Source organism: Apteryx rowi, unplaced genomic scaffold (assembly GCF_003343035.1).
Source record: "Apteryx rowi isolate R43461 unplaced genomic scaffold, aptRow1 scaffold_48, whole genome shotgun sequence".
In the NCBI taxonomy this organism is placed as follows: domain Eukaryota; kingdom Metazoa; phylum Chordata; class Aves; order Apterygiformes; family Apterygidae; genus Apteryx; species Apteryx rowi.
In genome coordinates this window covers 3,156,756-3,173,064 of record NW_020450738.1, presented here as the reverse complement: position 1 = coordinate 3,173,064, position 16,309 = coordinate 3,156,756, and the positions used below count along the sequence as shown (strand labels likewise).

At 37.0% G+C, this 16,309-nt stretch overlaps 1 protein-coding gene across 2 annotated transcripts in view; it reads left to right on the top strand.

Annotated features, from left to right (window-relative positions):
* The window catches only part of PAPSS1 (3'-phosphoadenosine 5'-phosphosulfate synthase 1), a 44,759-nt gene that overhangs the window by 20,436 nt on the left and 8,014 nt on the right, over positions 1 to 16,309 (top strand). For both annotated transcript variants that reach the window (XM_026078441.1, XM_026078442.1), the window contains 4 exons: positions 1,976 to 2,181; positions 4,504 to 4,639; positions 6,415 to 6,683; positions 13,515 to 13,744. In XM_026078441.1, coding sequence (XP_025934226.1) covers positions 1,976 to 2,181; positions 4,504 to 4,639; positions 6,415 to 6,683; positions 13,515 to 13,744 — 841 coding nt within the window. The remainder of the gene's footprint in view (positions 1 to 1,975; positions 2,182 to 4,503; positions 4,640 to 6,414; positions 6,684 to 13,514; positions 13,745 to 16,309) is intronic.

Here is a 16,309-nt window from a genome sequence, read left to right as displayed (position 1 = left end):
CATCATGTTACAATTTGAAAAATCGAAAAATTTTTTTTTTGGTTTTACAAATCATAACTTATTTTCAAATGTTCTCATTCACTTTTTTTAAAAAAATTGAAACCTAAAATAGACTTTCTATTCTTGTTTTGAAGAAGTTGATTCCAGTATTCAGAACAGCAATTTAATTGCTATTTAGCTCTGTATGAGGAATGCCAAAAGATTTGTTCTGTGATAGTGATGAAAGTAAGGACAACAAACTGACCTGAGTGCTGGAGCTATTGCAAGCATGAAACCAGAATTTGAAGAGGTGGCTTGAGTATGGAAGGTTTTCACGTGCAGTTGAATTACTGACTTTGTAATTATCTTGTGAGATTATCTTGGAGACCAAATGGCAGAAAAAGTCGCCTGTGTTCAGCCTCTATGRTCAAGTCATCTTTTGTCCCTCTTACTTTTTTCAATTCCCTTTCTCATAAGTCTCYCAAATGTTATCCTATCCAACAAAATGCCATCCTGTTATTTTGCAGTATCTCCAACCTTGCAGTGTCTTTTGGGGACTGCTAATATTGTTCTCATTACATTTGCCTTCCATTTATTTGTCCAGATGAAATTTATCCCCAAGATGACATGCTGTGTTTTCAGCCATTAAAATAGCTTGCTGCTCCTTATATCAACTTTAGTCTTCTGTAAACCAGAATTTCTTAAAGGCTTTTAAGACCTTGTGAAGGTGAGTGTTTGAGAATAGGGCAATATTTCGAGTTTGTAAACTTCTCTTGCATCTGTTTTCATTACCTCTTCCATGCTACAAATAAAATACCAGTTATGAAAAATGACAGTAGGTAGTATCTCTTACAATTCCCAGGCCTAACCTTGAATAGAGCAGTCATATTCCTTTAAATGCTGCCAGAGCTCCTGTCTGCAGGTATCTACTGCAAAATTTATGTATAAGAACATTTTTGGTGAAGTTTTTAGGAGCATGGATTGCCTTAAAGCTGCTTTGCTACTTGAGCCAGTAGCAACAAAGTTAAGTCAATASAGTGTCCCTCCCTGGATGGTATATTAGTGCTGCAGTCTAAGAGCAGCAGTTGTTTTCCAGGGTTCTGATTCTGGAGAGAGGGAAATTGTTGAATACCCACAATGCATTTCTTTCTTTGGGCCTTGAAAGAAGTATCCACACTGATTGACTTCTACATCATGGAGATCAATGCAARTGTGTAGCTATTCTCATTTTAAAGTTTTCTTAAATGGTCTCAACCTGACACTGTGYTCCATGTAGCTTAAAGAACTCACTTAACTGCCTTGCCTTGGTYTCCCAGTTGTACAGTGGCTGAAAAAAGAGATGACAAAGGTATTATTGTTCACTCACAAAATTTTAATAATCAACAGGCTGATAGCTTTTCACAGTTTACAAAGTTTTCACAGAGTATTTATCTACTTTGCCCCCAAAGCAAAAGTCTTTTTTTATTCCCTCCAAGGGTAGCAAATCACCTTCTCTGACTATTGCCAAGCTCAATTTTTGATCTAGTTGCTTTGAATACAAGTCTGAACACATAAGACTGAATTTAGAAGAAGATATGCAGCACATCCTTCATTTTGGATTATGAAGGAAGAGGGTAGAAAGAATTACTGATATTTTAGATGATCTCTTTGAAAAGATATAAGCTGCATGTTTGTGCTTGAAGTATAGCTTCTTGAACAAGATGTTCATTGTTTTGGAATCACAGAAATGTAATATACTCATAGTCTAAATATTTGCATGCAACTGTAAGTATTTGCTATTTTCACTAGTGTTTTTTTTCTTTTTCAAACCTCAGTGGCTGCATGTATAACTTATGCAAGAGTTCATTCTAAAAGTTGCTTTTAGCCCTGTTGAAGTAAGTGCTTGAACTACCTGTTACATGATATAAAGCCTGGGCTGTAACTTGTTAGGAAGGTAGATTTTTCATAATCTCATTGATGATCGTTACTAAGGATAAGGGCTTTTTTCACTCTGCAGGGGGAGTTATCAATCTGTCAGTGCCTATAGTGCTAACAGCTACACAGGAAGACAAGGAAAGACTGGATGGATGTACAGCGATTGCCCTGGTGTATGAAGGACACCGCGTGGCCATCCTCCGTAACCCCGAGTTCTATGAACATAGGAAGGAGGAACGCTGTGCAAGGCAATGGGGAACGACATGCAAGGAACATCCCTATATCAAGGTGTGCTTTTAAAAGTTGAAAATCTAGTCCTATTATTTATCCTGTTTGTAGAGCTGCAAATTAAGTGGAGATGATGTTGAARCTGGCACGAGTCCTAGACACAAAGCTTCTTTGAGAAAGAACTTAAACATTTGAGCCGAAACAAAGGTGATTTTTTTTTTATTTTTGTTCCATGCAGCTGTCGAATAGTCTGCACTTAGTCAGTGTGAAATTCTAATGTCAATATGTGCACATGAAATTAATTTAGAGTGTAATGTAGAATCTGTGCTACAGAGGAGAGATCTTTGCCCTCTAGTGTGCTKAGGAAATACATCCCTCTGTGGACCCAGATGGATCATCAAAGCTCCTTAATCAGTGKATATGTGCATTGTGAAGGCAAGAAAACTTCTCCTTGCATGTGGAGCATGTGAGAATTGTCTAGTTTAGATGCTTTTGAAATAGGCCTGCTTCCTAGAGAGTTCATAATTTAACTCCCTGGGGAGTTATTTGCCCTCCATTGTGTTCAGTATATCTTTTTTTTTTTTTTTTCCTCTTGACCTTATGTGTGTCACTTAAGAATATTCTAATGGAAACATACTCATCATTCTGCTGTGTTTGGTTTTGAAAATGGATGTGAATGTTACACTATGGCTCTACAGAGCCATGAACKTGTTTCTCTCCCTGTTTCTGGTCTCTACCATGCCTTTTTGTTTCCATCTGAGACTCAAAAATCAGATGAAAAGAAATCAAACAAACCTCAAATTGCAAGCTTGCTAGTATAAAGGGAAAGCCTTTGATGTGTTCAAAAAGTATCTGTATTACTAATAGCTGTACGTATGTGAAAATTACACGTTTCTTGATTTCTTACCAATATTTTTATTGCAATGACATTGTTTTACTAACTGAAGTTGTATTCAGAAGTATATCTGAAATAGGGCATCTCTTGCTAGATGCAAGTAAGTTATGTGGAAGACTTTCAAAGCCCTTGACATGTTCCGTGCTGATGAATATAAGATGACACCTTTATTAAAAGCTTAAAATAATGCAAATTTAAGAAATTCCAAGAAAATATTATGCAGGGATAATTTGAGCGACTTGTTAATACGTTAGCAATTACAGAATGACATGGCTGAAACTAATGTAGAAGATGAGACTATGTTCTCAGGTCTGTAGTGGTGTGTGTAATAGTATCATGACAGCATGTGAATCTGGTGCTTTTAAATTCATCAGAAATCTTTTGATGTCTGAGAATTAAAGTAGTAYGGAATTTTCTCATGTTTCTCCTCTTTCTCACGCCTTCCCCTCTCCCCCTTGGTAAGATGTCAAAATTGGGCATTTTCCTTGAGGKGGTGGTGACTGCAGCATCATCTAACTGCAGCAGGTCCTCTATCTCAGAGGAAAAAGTCCTCATTTAAAATTTGAACAGCTTGACTTGTGGGTTTAGTAGGTAATGTGTTTTTTTTTTTTAATGTTATGTCAGTAATGTTTGTTGTAATCTTTAAGTTCCATAAGACTGAAAAATTATTAGAAATGAATCAGTGTGAAGCTTGGAAGTTTTATTTGTGCTTCCAACTCCAAAAGCAAATGCATTTTCAGAAATTAACAATTTATGAGTGATTTCTATGGCCATTGCTGAAGCATGTTAAGCAGCTTGCCATAAACGTGGAATTTGGGGGTTTTGGTTTTTTTATTTTTGGATAAAGGCTGAGGTGATACTTAAGATGTTAAAGGAATTCTAGTGAGCATACAATATATGTTGCCTTGTTAAAGTGATATGGTGAAACAAATCCCAAAGTTATATTTTGAAGATTCAGATTTCATTCATAAATTGAATTGGATGAATAGTTAGTCAAAACTGTGTTCTTTATACTTTGTTGCTGACCGTAATCTTGTAAACTGCAGTGTGATACTGCAACTGCATTAGCTYTGACCAGCAACTATAAAGCATGCAGCTTTATTGTACTTTACATATCAGGCTTTCCAGCTACCATATGTTTTTGCCATATAATAATGCTRGTTGAGAGTAGTGACTGCTTGTATTTCTATATATAAATAAATTCTCTTTTTTGAAAGAAAGGCATATATCTACTCAAGACTAACTTTGTGCATATCTTCTGCTCCATACCGTAACATATTTGAACTATGTTCCAGTGATGTGTGGTGATGTGGGTGTGGGTGGGCTTTTTGTTTGTTTTTAACATTGCTGCTTGACTTTGAGACTCTCAAATAAAATTGACTCGGAACTGCCTTTTTGGTAAGGAGATGTGCCCACATTGCAATGCTGTAAATGTTCAGGATAAGTCGACAGTCAACCCTAAAAAGGACTYTCATTTCTTTTCCTAGATGGTTATGGAGCAAGGGAACTGGCTTGTAGGTGGAGATCTACAGGTCCTTGATCGTATTTATTGGAATGATGGACTTGATCAATATCGTCTCACTCCTGCTGAACTTAAGCAGAAGTTCAAGGAAATGAATGCTGGTGATTAAGTTTTTCTTGCTTTGTGTCTTTCTACAAAGATTTATCCAAATGTCTGCTGCCTTAAGATTGCAGTGGCAAGCACTTTTTCAGGGATTTTTGAATGCTCTCTATACTTGATGTGCTTGGTATTTATCTTTTACAGCTATTAACATTTTTAATCTTAGGCACTGCCTTGCCTAAGTGCACAAGAGCAGGCTCGTAATCCCTGAGGTTCTGATTTTTATCTTTGCATGCACACTAGGCATTTTCACTAATGGGTATTCAAGGAACAGGGATAATGTTATAAATGTGGTAGAACATGATTTGAGAATTATCTCTGGGTTTGGCTAAAGTTGTAGAGGTATGGTTGAGTACTGAGAACACCTCTTCCTAGGCCTCTGCTCCTCAGAGGGTCCATTTAATAAAAAAAGAGGGAAAGCAATTAGTGAATTGAAGGAACAATACAAGAACAGCAAGAAAACAAACCTTGAAATAATTCTTTTTGTGCTTCCTTTAAAAAAAAAAAAAAATCACAACTGTATTTACTAATTCTTTCCATGTCACTTTTCTTTTTTTTTTTTAAGAATCATAAAAGAAAAGAGAGAGAGAAAAAGATATTAATATTGTGCGTTCGGTTCTTTGGAATGTTTTTGATATCTGTTTTCCTGTCACCTTTCATGCACTTCTAAATTGACTATTCTGTGCTGCTTCTGGGGAGCAAAACTCATGACAGCCATGCAAGGAAACTGTTGCAAAGTGAAAGGTGCTAAAAATTCTGAGCTAGTTGCTAGCTTTATATTGGAGAAGAAATTAAAGTTTTTTGTTTAAGTAAAGCAATTGTGTTAGGCAAATAAATCAGAGACTGTGTAATGTCATAAAGCAGAGAACAAACAGCCATACTGCCTTCAGTGCTGCAGCAACTGGCAGGCAGCTGCAGAGCACTATGAGAGAGAAGAGATTAACATCTAGAATCCAAACTGGGATTGGTCCTGAGCTCCTGTCTCTTTTCAGTGCAGTCAGTATTTCCAGTCTCTGCAGGTGTGTGAAACCATTCTTTGTTTAGTTGTCCAATAAATAAGTATATTTGATACCCCAAAACCACCCCTTTCTTAGGGGAAACCTCTCAGTTAAGGCAATTTTGCTGTCTTGTAGGTTGAGTTAGTTCATCTTAGCTTGCAGAAGAAGAGAGAAATCCTGGTTGTGCCAGATTTCTTACCTGGCTGGTCCAAAATACTTTGGAATAGCAGTTAGCCTTATTTTGTGCTTACTGAGTGTAAGCTCTGCTAATGTAGGAAGTGAAGGAGACCTTTTAAAGGACAATAAAACCCCCCCCCCCCCCGTGTGTGTGTGTGTATATATATATACACACATATTTTTTTTTTTCCTTTTTATTGGAAGTGTGTCCATCTGTTCTCCTGATAATTATGTTGGGCCTTTAAAATGGGTGGCAAAATTTGGTTTCCTCTTAGAATTTAACTTTATATGCTCAAGCAATTTTGAAATCCTCAAAGAGGAGATTACAGTTATTGGAGAAACTAGAGTAGTCCTGCTGAAAYTTCAAAAATGAAGAAAGCTGATATATGTTTCTTTAGTATGGTTATTTTTTATTAGTTTTGCCAGTTAAATAACAATGCATAATAATTCATAATCCTTTAATGACTTGTGACTATGACTAATCTACTTGTTTAGTAGGGTTGAAAAGATCTTGCTGTTTGAAGATTCTCTGTGGTTGTATGACTCCTGATAAAATAATTTGCTTTTATTTTATCTTTTGTTTGTCCGTCTGTTTTCCACAGATGCTGTCTTTGCATTCCAGTTACGCAACCCAGTGCACAATGGGCATGCTCTTTTAATGCAGGATACTCATAAGCAGCTTCTAGAACGTGGCTACCGGAGACCAGTTTTGCTCTTGCATCCACTTGGAGGCTGGACAAAGGAGGATGATGTTCCTCTCATGTGGCGCATGAAGCAACATGCTGCAGTACTGGAGGAGGGAATCTTGAATCCAGAAACAACGGTGGTAGCTATATTCCCTTCCCCCATGATGTATGCTGGACCAACTGAGGTAGATGCATCAAGAGAGTTAAAAACAGACCAAAAAATGTTTTGTGTTATGCTCAATATCTGTGGTGTGTGTTTGTGTGTGTGTTTTTTTGTTTTTTGTTTTTTTTTTTTTAATGGACAGAGGAGACTAATTTCCCTTGAGAAATGAGACTGTAGAGGCTCCTTCTGCGATCAAACAAATGACTCTTCTGTGAAGAAGCTTGTATATTGGAGGGTTTTGTGGAAAAGTCAGGAGACAATATTGTTTTCAAGTGTTCATTTTCTTTATTGTTATAAGGGCGTGATGATGAATTAATTCTACCTCCCCCCCCCCCTTTTTTAACCTTGGAATTAGAAGATCTATTAACACTGAATAATTGTCTTGAATGTAAAGATACTTCAGTTTTTTGACTCAGTTAAGCAAAAAGTTTGTATGTGGGAGGGCTATATGCAAATTGGAAGAAAAAGGCTTTGTTTATTTTTTGGCAAACTTAATCCAGAGAGAATTGTTTCAAGRCTTTTGTATGAAATAATTCTTTGGCAACACCTTATTTAGAAACCAGAACTTGGGCTGGAACCACTAGGTGTTGTGGGAGGCAGCAAAGTGAATAAATGTTCTCATTTGGGAGYGATTGCTTTAGGGGATATTGATTCTACATCTCATTACCTTTTTTCCCCCCCCCCGGGTCACAGGAAGTTCAAATTCTGACCAGTCTTGCAAGGTTAACTGTGTGATAACTTTTTGATAGATAGGAGATACCASCAGTGGAAAAAAATCAGACATGTCATTCATTTTCTCCTGATTGGTTGACTGAGCAGACAGAACCTGCACTGTCCTTCAAGTGCAGAGAAAGAACTCCAGTTCAGATCAGAGTAGAGGCATGTAAGTGGGTTACTGTAGGAAATCTTCTACTGTTTCTCATAGGCCTTTGAGAATTAACAGGAATCTTCTACTTCAGTCCTTTATAGGAGCTTTCACCAGAAAAATATTTGTTAGTGGGTTTTTGTTTTCTTTAGTTTCTTATTAACGCTTTAAGARTTCGGAAGTGTTTCTGAGTTGCATGCTGCTGTGTTGTAAAAGAACCATACCTCAGTTGAGTTGCTTATGAACAGAGAATTTCTATTTCTTTCAGATTCATAAGCATACGAGAAGAAACAAAATCCACAGTCCTGATCTTGAATTGAATAAGAAATTTCTCCTAATTTATTTGGCATTTTCAATGACCTCAGAATACAGCCTGCCAATAATGTGTTTGTAGCCACACAATAAAGAAAGAGACTCTTCCTTTAATCATTTTCTGTAGGTCATTTAAAAGACATTTATACCAAATATATTTCTGTAGCACAAATGATTTATAGAACAACAAGCAGCTGCTAAGTCAGTTTGGTTATCAACAGGATGGATACGACTTTCCAGTCTGTAAAGATTTAATGGTCATGTTTCATAAGCTTCAATTTAGTGTTTTGTGTTTTTAACATTCCCAATAATTACTTTGAAAGAACAGAAACAAGTATAAAAGGTAAAATTCTATATCAAAATGCAGCAAATTCACCTCCTTTGGAAGGTAACCATGTTCTGAAGTAGTATGAAGATACAGAAACTGGACAAGAGCTCCTAGTTGTATTCCTATATCTCAGATGTATGGTTTACATTGTTCTAAATTGTCTGAAAGTTAGTCAAACACCATCGCTTATATTTAAAACTAAGTTCTTGCTTACTCTTACCCAAATAACAGCATGAAACTTAATTTTTCTTAATTATGCTAGAATCATTTGGGAAAATGTGCCACCAGCTGTAGTGGCATGCTGACATTTCATGTGTATAACTCATTCTGTGCTTATGACATAAATATTAAAATGGTTAACACAAGTATCAGAATCCAGATGCTTCCATAGCACCCTATTTGCTTGATCAGCCATGGGATCTGTCATGTGTAATGCCTAGATGTGGTCAAGATGAAACCTGATACCAATTGTACCCTCATGTAACTCATGGCTGGTTCCTCATTCCATTATCTGACTACTGATTTGCAAACCTCTGTTCACATTAACTGCAAAACTTCCTTCTTGAATGCTGTTACTGAGGCTAGTTCCTACTTTGAGAAGTCAGTTTCTGAGCTTCTTGCCTAAAGCTTATTAACATAAAACAATATRCGCAGTGACTAAAATACAAAGCATTCTGATCTTTTAAATAAATATTTGCAATAGGAAGATGCAGATAGATATCTTCAGCAGTCAGTTAAACTTTAATTTTTTTTTCCCTAATGGAAGGAAAGTTATCTATCAATTTGTGAGTTTACAAGGTAATGGTAACAAATATTTGGTAACAAATATTTTGTCCTACGATTTGTTCCCCCACACCTTTTCTCTCCCTTTAGTGCTTATCAGATGTTTTACTGAAGATCTCTTAATTACCATTCAACTTGCCCAGCTATTTAACACTATGTAGTTACTAAGTAGACCCTTACTTTTTCTGTGAAGGTAAGGCTGCACGTTCAATCAAATATAATGACTTCGGAGTTCTTGCTGCTTGGCTGGTCCTGCAGTGGGGCCTCTAACAGAGAGAATGATCTGTTCAGTGATGAAGTTGCAAGTATTAAAAGGGAAAACTGTGTGCCCACGCAAATGCTCGTGTGTGTGCATGTGTGTACAATTGTGTATAAATATTTGGCTTTTATTGGGGGCCATTTAATTTCCCTGAATTGTGGTAAGARTGAGTAGTACAAATATATATATTTGCAAATATATGTATAAGTTTCATTAATGTTAAAAAGATGTTCTGTTTTGTCAACGTCTTGTATTTCAGAGGAAACTTTTGGCGATTTTGTCAAGGGCTATTAAGTAGTCTAGGGAATTACTGCTATATACTTGCTGGTTCTTAAACTCTTCTCTGAGTATTCATTGTCAGACAGTAAGTATTGAGCTATATAGATAGTATGACCATTCTTTTAGGGAATATTTACTACTATGAGAACAAACTGATATTTCCTGAAATGATCTGTCTTTGTTACCTGAAGTAACATAAGTTATTTTACTTTTCCTATACTGTACAATTAAATCTTCTGCTGAAAGTATTACATCTAAAAATGAAGTAAGAAAATTCACCAACAGTCCTATGACTTAGTGGATAATAAGTCTAAAAATTGTAGATTATAGGCAGAAAAATTTCAGGTCCAGAAAGGGCCTTTCTCTATCTTGGCTGTGATTTGCCCATAGCAAGTCAGATGCTGTCCTACTTACAGAGAAATGTAGCTACCTGCATTCCRGCCCAGTGAAGATAGTGAAAAGTAGCTAAAACTTGTGCTGGAAGTGTAAGGTATCTAACATTTTATACCCTACTAAACATTGCTAACGGTCTTTTGGAGAAAACAATCCTCTCCCCTTATTAAAAAAAGGTGTGAATTTCTGAATAATTTGAAAGCATTTCTTTGTAGGGTGCAGATGTCTGAATAGCCTGTATGCAGGTTTTCCTTTGAAGTGACATTTTTCCCCCCTTTTTTAACCTTCAGTAATAACTGAGCTGTAAGGAAAAAAGTCAAAATTAAGATCTTAGCTCTGGAACACTCATTTTGAAATGTGCAGTAATGTGGAAAAGCTGTTTGTCAGTATTTAAAATACTTTGAATATTGGGTGGAAGGTAGCTTGCATCCAAGCAAAAGTCCAGTAAGGGTAGAGGTTTTGATTTTTGACACTTGTTCCTCCCCAATTCATATAGATATGTTGTGTCAAAAATTTGAAAATATTCAGGAACAAGGTGACTAAATATTTACCAAAACGCAAGTTACATTGTCATTTGAAGCCTTCTGAGACTTTGTAGTCATAAGAGTAGAGYTTCACTGAAATTAGTTGCACAGAACAAAATCAAAACTTACTGTATCTTTGTTAATTACCTCGATTTCTTGAATGAATTCTTAGTCTAGAAAGAGTAAACAGTAGAGAAGGACTAGACAATGGTAGAGTATTTCTAATGGATGTGTTGTTTAATTACAAGTTTAAACAGGGTTGGGTATTGACAGCTGGTAAGTGATTATAGCAGCACACACAGTGTGATTCAAGTATTCCTGTCATCTTCAGAGGGTTCTGCAGTGCACTCCCAGCACCTCTGTTCCTGCAGGAACAGTGAACAAAGTAGTGGCTTAGTCAGGGCTCTGAATGGGAGCTGCACAGCATAGGCATTCTTAGTGCTCTGAAGGCCTATTCCAGCTTTCGTGTGCAGTACATACCAGGTCTGTCCATCCTTTGGGCCTGACATGGACTTAAGTGCTGAAACCCTGTTTCGAGCAACATGCTTAGCACCTGCACCAGTATATATGGGAGGAGTCCCCTGATTCCAAAGGGTTCTGTGGACTGGATAAGAGGGGATATGTGTGAGTTTCATTTGAAGTCTTAAAAATAGATAGCCATTTCTCTGCAAAGACATTTTTTAACAGGAAGTTGTTGCTGAATGGTTCTTCCGCCAAGTTGTTACATTACAAAATGTGTGCTCTGTAAACAGGGGATTCTCTCGCTGTATCCTTTCCAAATTCTGCAGTTTGCTGCTTTGYACTAGTGATGAGTGGACAGAGATATTGTGTGGCAAAATAAAAAATTTTGTGCATCGTACTGTGATCTCTCTAACAGCTTTTCTTCAGCCCACCAACATACTCCAGTTGTTTTCCAGACCCTGCTTTGAGGCTTCTCCCTAAAGAAATTTGGACATTGTAGACTGACTGACAGGGACATATGTATATGAAGCAAGATAGTGTTGCCTTTAATTAGTTCCTGGTGTATTTCTGCAATTAAGAACTCTTCAGGTGACCTAAGAATAGGGTAGGGCAACTTTCTGGGTTCCCTGCAGATATGAAAGTGGTGCTGTGAATGTTATGTGATGGATGAGAAGAAGCTTCTAAAGGATTGTATTAGAAATTCTGCTTTTCAATTTCTTTCAGTTACAAYCCAAAATTAATAGAACTGTTTTCTGTTTCTCTGCTTCATCTGTTTTAATACTTTGCTGACTTAGAGAATGGGATGTGTGAGAAACATGGTGTTTGCTGGCATTTTAGCCTTCTTAGCAGTCACTTTTTTGACCTCTTGTAAGAAACAATCAGTTGATAATCTTATCTCCAGGATTCCAGATGCTTCCTGACTTACTTGGGCCTCCCAGCATAGTTTGAAAGGCAAAAGGAAAGCTCAGACAGAGAAGCTTTTAGTTTTAGTCCAATTTGGACATGAAAATGCTGAATCTGAGTAACTTTTTTTTGTCATGTAGATTGCTGGATCAGAGCTAGAGTAGCACTTGTGAACACAGTTTTTAACTAGACTTTTTTGGCTTTGTTAATATGGGATGTTTGGCAGCCAACTATTGGTCAGGGTGTCTTTTTAGAGAATAAACTAATGTAATTCAAATAGAGCAATATAGGGCTAGATCCCATTAAACTTCCCAAAGCAGTTGCTTTGGCATTAATCCTTTTATAGAAAAGGAAGAGGATGGAGGGTGAAAATGTCACGAACAACTGAACTAAAAAACGGAAGAGTAACAGCTTTCTCACCCTCATTGTTTTATAAAATAATGAATACAGATCATTTTTAGGAATGAATTTTTGGAGAGGGGGTTTCTATTTCTGATTTTGGACAGTTTTGAAAACYTCACTAAGTATCTGTGTAGTTCAGATTTCCAATTCCAAATAGATGCTGAGTGAGCATGATCTTACAAGGCAGACAYAGGTGAACATCAGGTTTAGCAGAACATGGAAGTGAGCTCAATATGGGGACATTCACTGCCATTTCCTTTTTGTTGCCTTGCAAATTGAATGGCTGTGTAGCAGTTCACAGCACAGAGCTCCCTACTCACAAGTAAGAAAGTGTCATGTTATTTTAGAGAATAAATTAATGTAATTCAAATATGGCTAGATCCCATTAATGCAACCCCAGTTGCCTTGAGGTTATTCATATTTTGGTTATTTGTTAGATTACTCAGATGATCAATAGGTTGATTTCTGGTTGGTGGCTATGCTTCAGGGTTCTAGAGTGAGTGACAATTAACAAAGGATTTTGTTACATTAAGCTTCAGAAATATTATCAAGTCCTGTAAGTGCTATTTGTTACAGAAAAAAATAATGTAAAAGAGTTGATACTTGAGGCTGAAAGAAGGAGCTATAATTCTAACATGAAAGTAGGAATAGACATTCATGAATCTGACTGAGCTAACATGGCCAACACAAAACTGAAGCGACTGGTTGAAAGCTAAGCGCTTTTTCTCTTTTGTGGTTGTCATGCCTATCTGAGCTGCCATAGCTGTTTTCTAGTATTTTTCTAGGGAAAACTTGATTATTTTGCTTAAAAATGTCAGACTTGTGGCTGCTCTTTTTCTTCCTCGTAGAGTATAAGCAAAGTAACTGCATTAATTTTTGAAGCAACTTTGTGCACRTTTGAGAATGTCTCTTTGAGATAAAGCACAAAATTATATTTTATTTGGCATATCATCTTTTAAACGTTAACTTTAGGGAATGGTGCTCTAAGTTGCACTATTGTGAAATGAAAAGATTTCTTGGTTTTAAATCCTTACTAAACCATTACTAATATTTTAGTGTTGTCCAGACTGTTTTAGGATGGCTCGTCCCACATTTTCAAATTATACAGTTCCAAATGCTGTACTAAAGTAACTTTGTAAGCATTCTAATGTGCAAAAGAAACAGAGGAATAGTATGTCTCAGCTGTAAGTTTAAAGGTGATTCTTTATTTTGGTGTGGCTTCATTATAAAAGCTATGTTAGTCTGACTGGGGAAAAATGGTAATTATACAATGCATGCACATATTAAGGGTCATATTTTAACTGTTTTCTTCTGTTAACTTGTTTTCTCTGTCTGTGTTCTAGGTTCAGTGGCACTGCAGATCACGGATGGTTGCAGGAGCTAACTTCTACATTGTAGGGCGAGATCCAGCAGGAATGCCACACCCTGACACTGGGAAAGATCTGTATGAGCCAACCCATGGTGCCAAAGTGTTGACAATGGCCCCAGGCCTCCGAGCACTGGAAATTGTGCCCTTCAGAGTCGCAGCTTATAATAAGAAAAAGAAGTGCATGGACTATTATGAYTCTGAGCAGTAAGTTGTATTTAAGTTTTAAGACTTAGCAAGCTTTTTGAGCAATACCGGCTTTTTTCCCCCCCTAGGTCTTACAGTGCTCGTTTAGTTTTTAATTAAATTCATATTTTTGAAAGATATCAGTCTTTAGATGTGTCTTCAGATCACTAAAGCAGCTTGACTTCAGAATGGTATGGGTACAGTTTCACAGCACAGCTAACCTGATCCAACTTCAGCTGTCACTGAAAGCTACTCTTTTCATCCCAGATATGGGAATTTGGTTCTGGAACATGTTGGCACAGGCAGCTAAATCCTCGAAAAACTATTAGTTTTCTTTTATAGTTAGCATTCTGCTGTTTAACCTTCCTAAATGTGCTTGCTTTGGGTCAGGTATGCTTTGGATATGATGGGAGAGAAACAATGGGAGAGTGCAGCAGAGAGAAGAAAGTGGAGATGGGAGAATGACAAATAGCCATTTGATCTGTATAACAATAATGTGAAATGGTGCCCAAAGTTCATTTTATGTCTCAGGAGTTCTCAGCTGGTTCTTTGATCCAGTTACAGGATTACAGGAGTGGTAATTTCAGTTTATACCCATTCTAAGATTATTTTTCACTCATGTGTGGTATAGCAAAGAGTCCAGAATTCACTCTGTTGCTATGGTGCCGTGAATGCCACAGCAAAGGAAGGTGATTTGTTATGTTAGTTTAAACCTCTTTTTTCAGGTTATTGAAACTGTACTTTTGTTTTGTATCAAGCTATAGTTGAAACCCATACTGAAATACAAACTATCAAGTAAGATGCCTTTCTAAAAACAAAACAAAACAAAAAAAACCCTCAGCATTTTGTTTTGATTGGGCATGTTCTGACTATTTCTTACTTCTTCTAACTGAAGAGGTGTACCTGWACATCACAGTTCATCTTTGCAAGCTTGAACTCAGCAACAAGATCAGGGATGGATGAATCTGTAGAAATGAACACATCTCATCTCTTGGAGGTTGTTCTTCTGTGGCAGGGGCTGAGGTGCATTACCAAGTTTCTCTTGTTCTTCAGCTGCTTGTACTACAGTTGCACTGAGTATAGAGGTCTCCAGAGATGTCACTGTGGGTTGTGACAATCAGCCAACAAGTTTTATTCAGCAGCTTGTTTTTTGTTGTTGTTGTTTTTTGGKTTTTTTTTTAAGGTGAGTTATACTTATCAGTAGATAGTGTGCTGGCTTAACCTTGACTGTGAGTTATGTAACTTTGCTTTATATTTCAGCAGCAGATTCCAAGCACCTGAATTGGACTGTTTTTGTTTTTAAACAGCTCTTAAGTGGTATTGTCTCTTCCGTAACTAAGTATAACTTTATGGTATGTTCTTGTGTTATTTGGAAATTATAAGCAACACGACGAAAGCAAATCTCTTGAAACCTGATAAGAGTTAAAATAGCTCCACTGTATATTACTCTAAAATGCCCATATGTGTTTGGAAATGTGATGATTTGCTACACTGCAGATGTTTTAAAATTGAAGTTAATCAGAGGCTTATTTAGCAGTTGTAGTTTGCTGATGATGATCTTCCTCCCTCCTATACAGGCAGCATTCCAACTTGAGGCTCTCCTGCTGTCAGGCATTTATTTATTTATTTATTTTTCTCAAGCCAAACTATGGTTAATAGCATCAAATTAGACCTATGTTCTGATACAGACAGTACTTTTATTAGGAATAAAACTAAAGTAAGAGGCAAGGATACTCCTAGTGTATATGACTAGAAGGTCTCTTTCTAAATTTATTGCCCCTTAGCCAGCTAGCTGTGGAACACTTCACTACCTTTGTGTCATCCATTTTTTTTTGAGTTGCCCCTAGAAGTCCTCATTGCTGCGCATGGTAACTAGATCGTGATGTAAATTTTGCTAGCATGACGTGCAAATTTGTTGCCATATACCATATTGTTAAAAAGGCCATTGTAGTAAATATTATGGGTATTTGTCCTGTTTGTTTATTGTCCAAGAAATTCAACAATTGTTTTGAAAGGTAACTGCATCAAGATTCAGGTAAAAGTTACTGTTGTATCACTTTTTTTTTTTTTTTTTACTAAATTGAAATAGAAGAGGAGTAGCAATGTGAGAGATCAGAATTCCCATTGTATGGAACAGAAAAACTTTATGGCAGAATATTGATTCTATGATCATTGATAGCTGTGCTCTTGGCAGGACAGATTTTGTTTAGACTGAGTGAAGCAAAATTGTACCTCTGTTGGTAGCTGGAGCAAATGATAAAAATACCTGTCATAGACTKTATTATGTGCAACCAGATATCCTTTAAGGATGTTTTGTGGGAGCTCTTGTCTGAGCGTTTTTTTCCCTGTTTCTGCCACTGCCTTGGAAAAAAGACCCTACTGCTATTAATATGCCCTGGCGCTGTCAAAATCCAAGACCACTTTCTCGATTTCTACCCTAGATACTGTTTGCAAGCTACAGAGTGGAGCGGAGTGTGACAGCAATCCTCTAGATGGCAATGCAGACACATGCAGGCTCCCTGAACAGAGAGCCTTCATTACTACTGCTCGCCGTAGGCAGCACAGTGTGGTAGGCTCCAAAGAGAA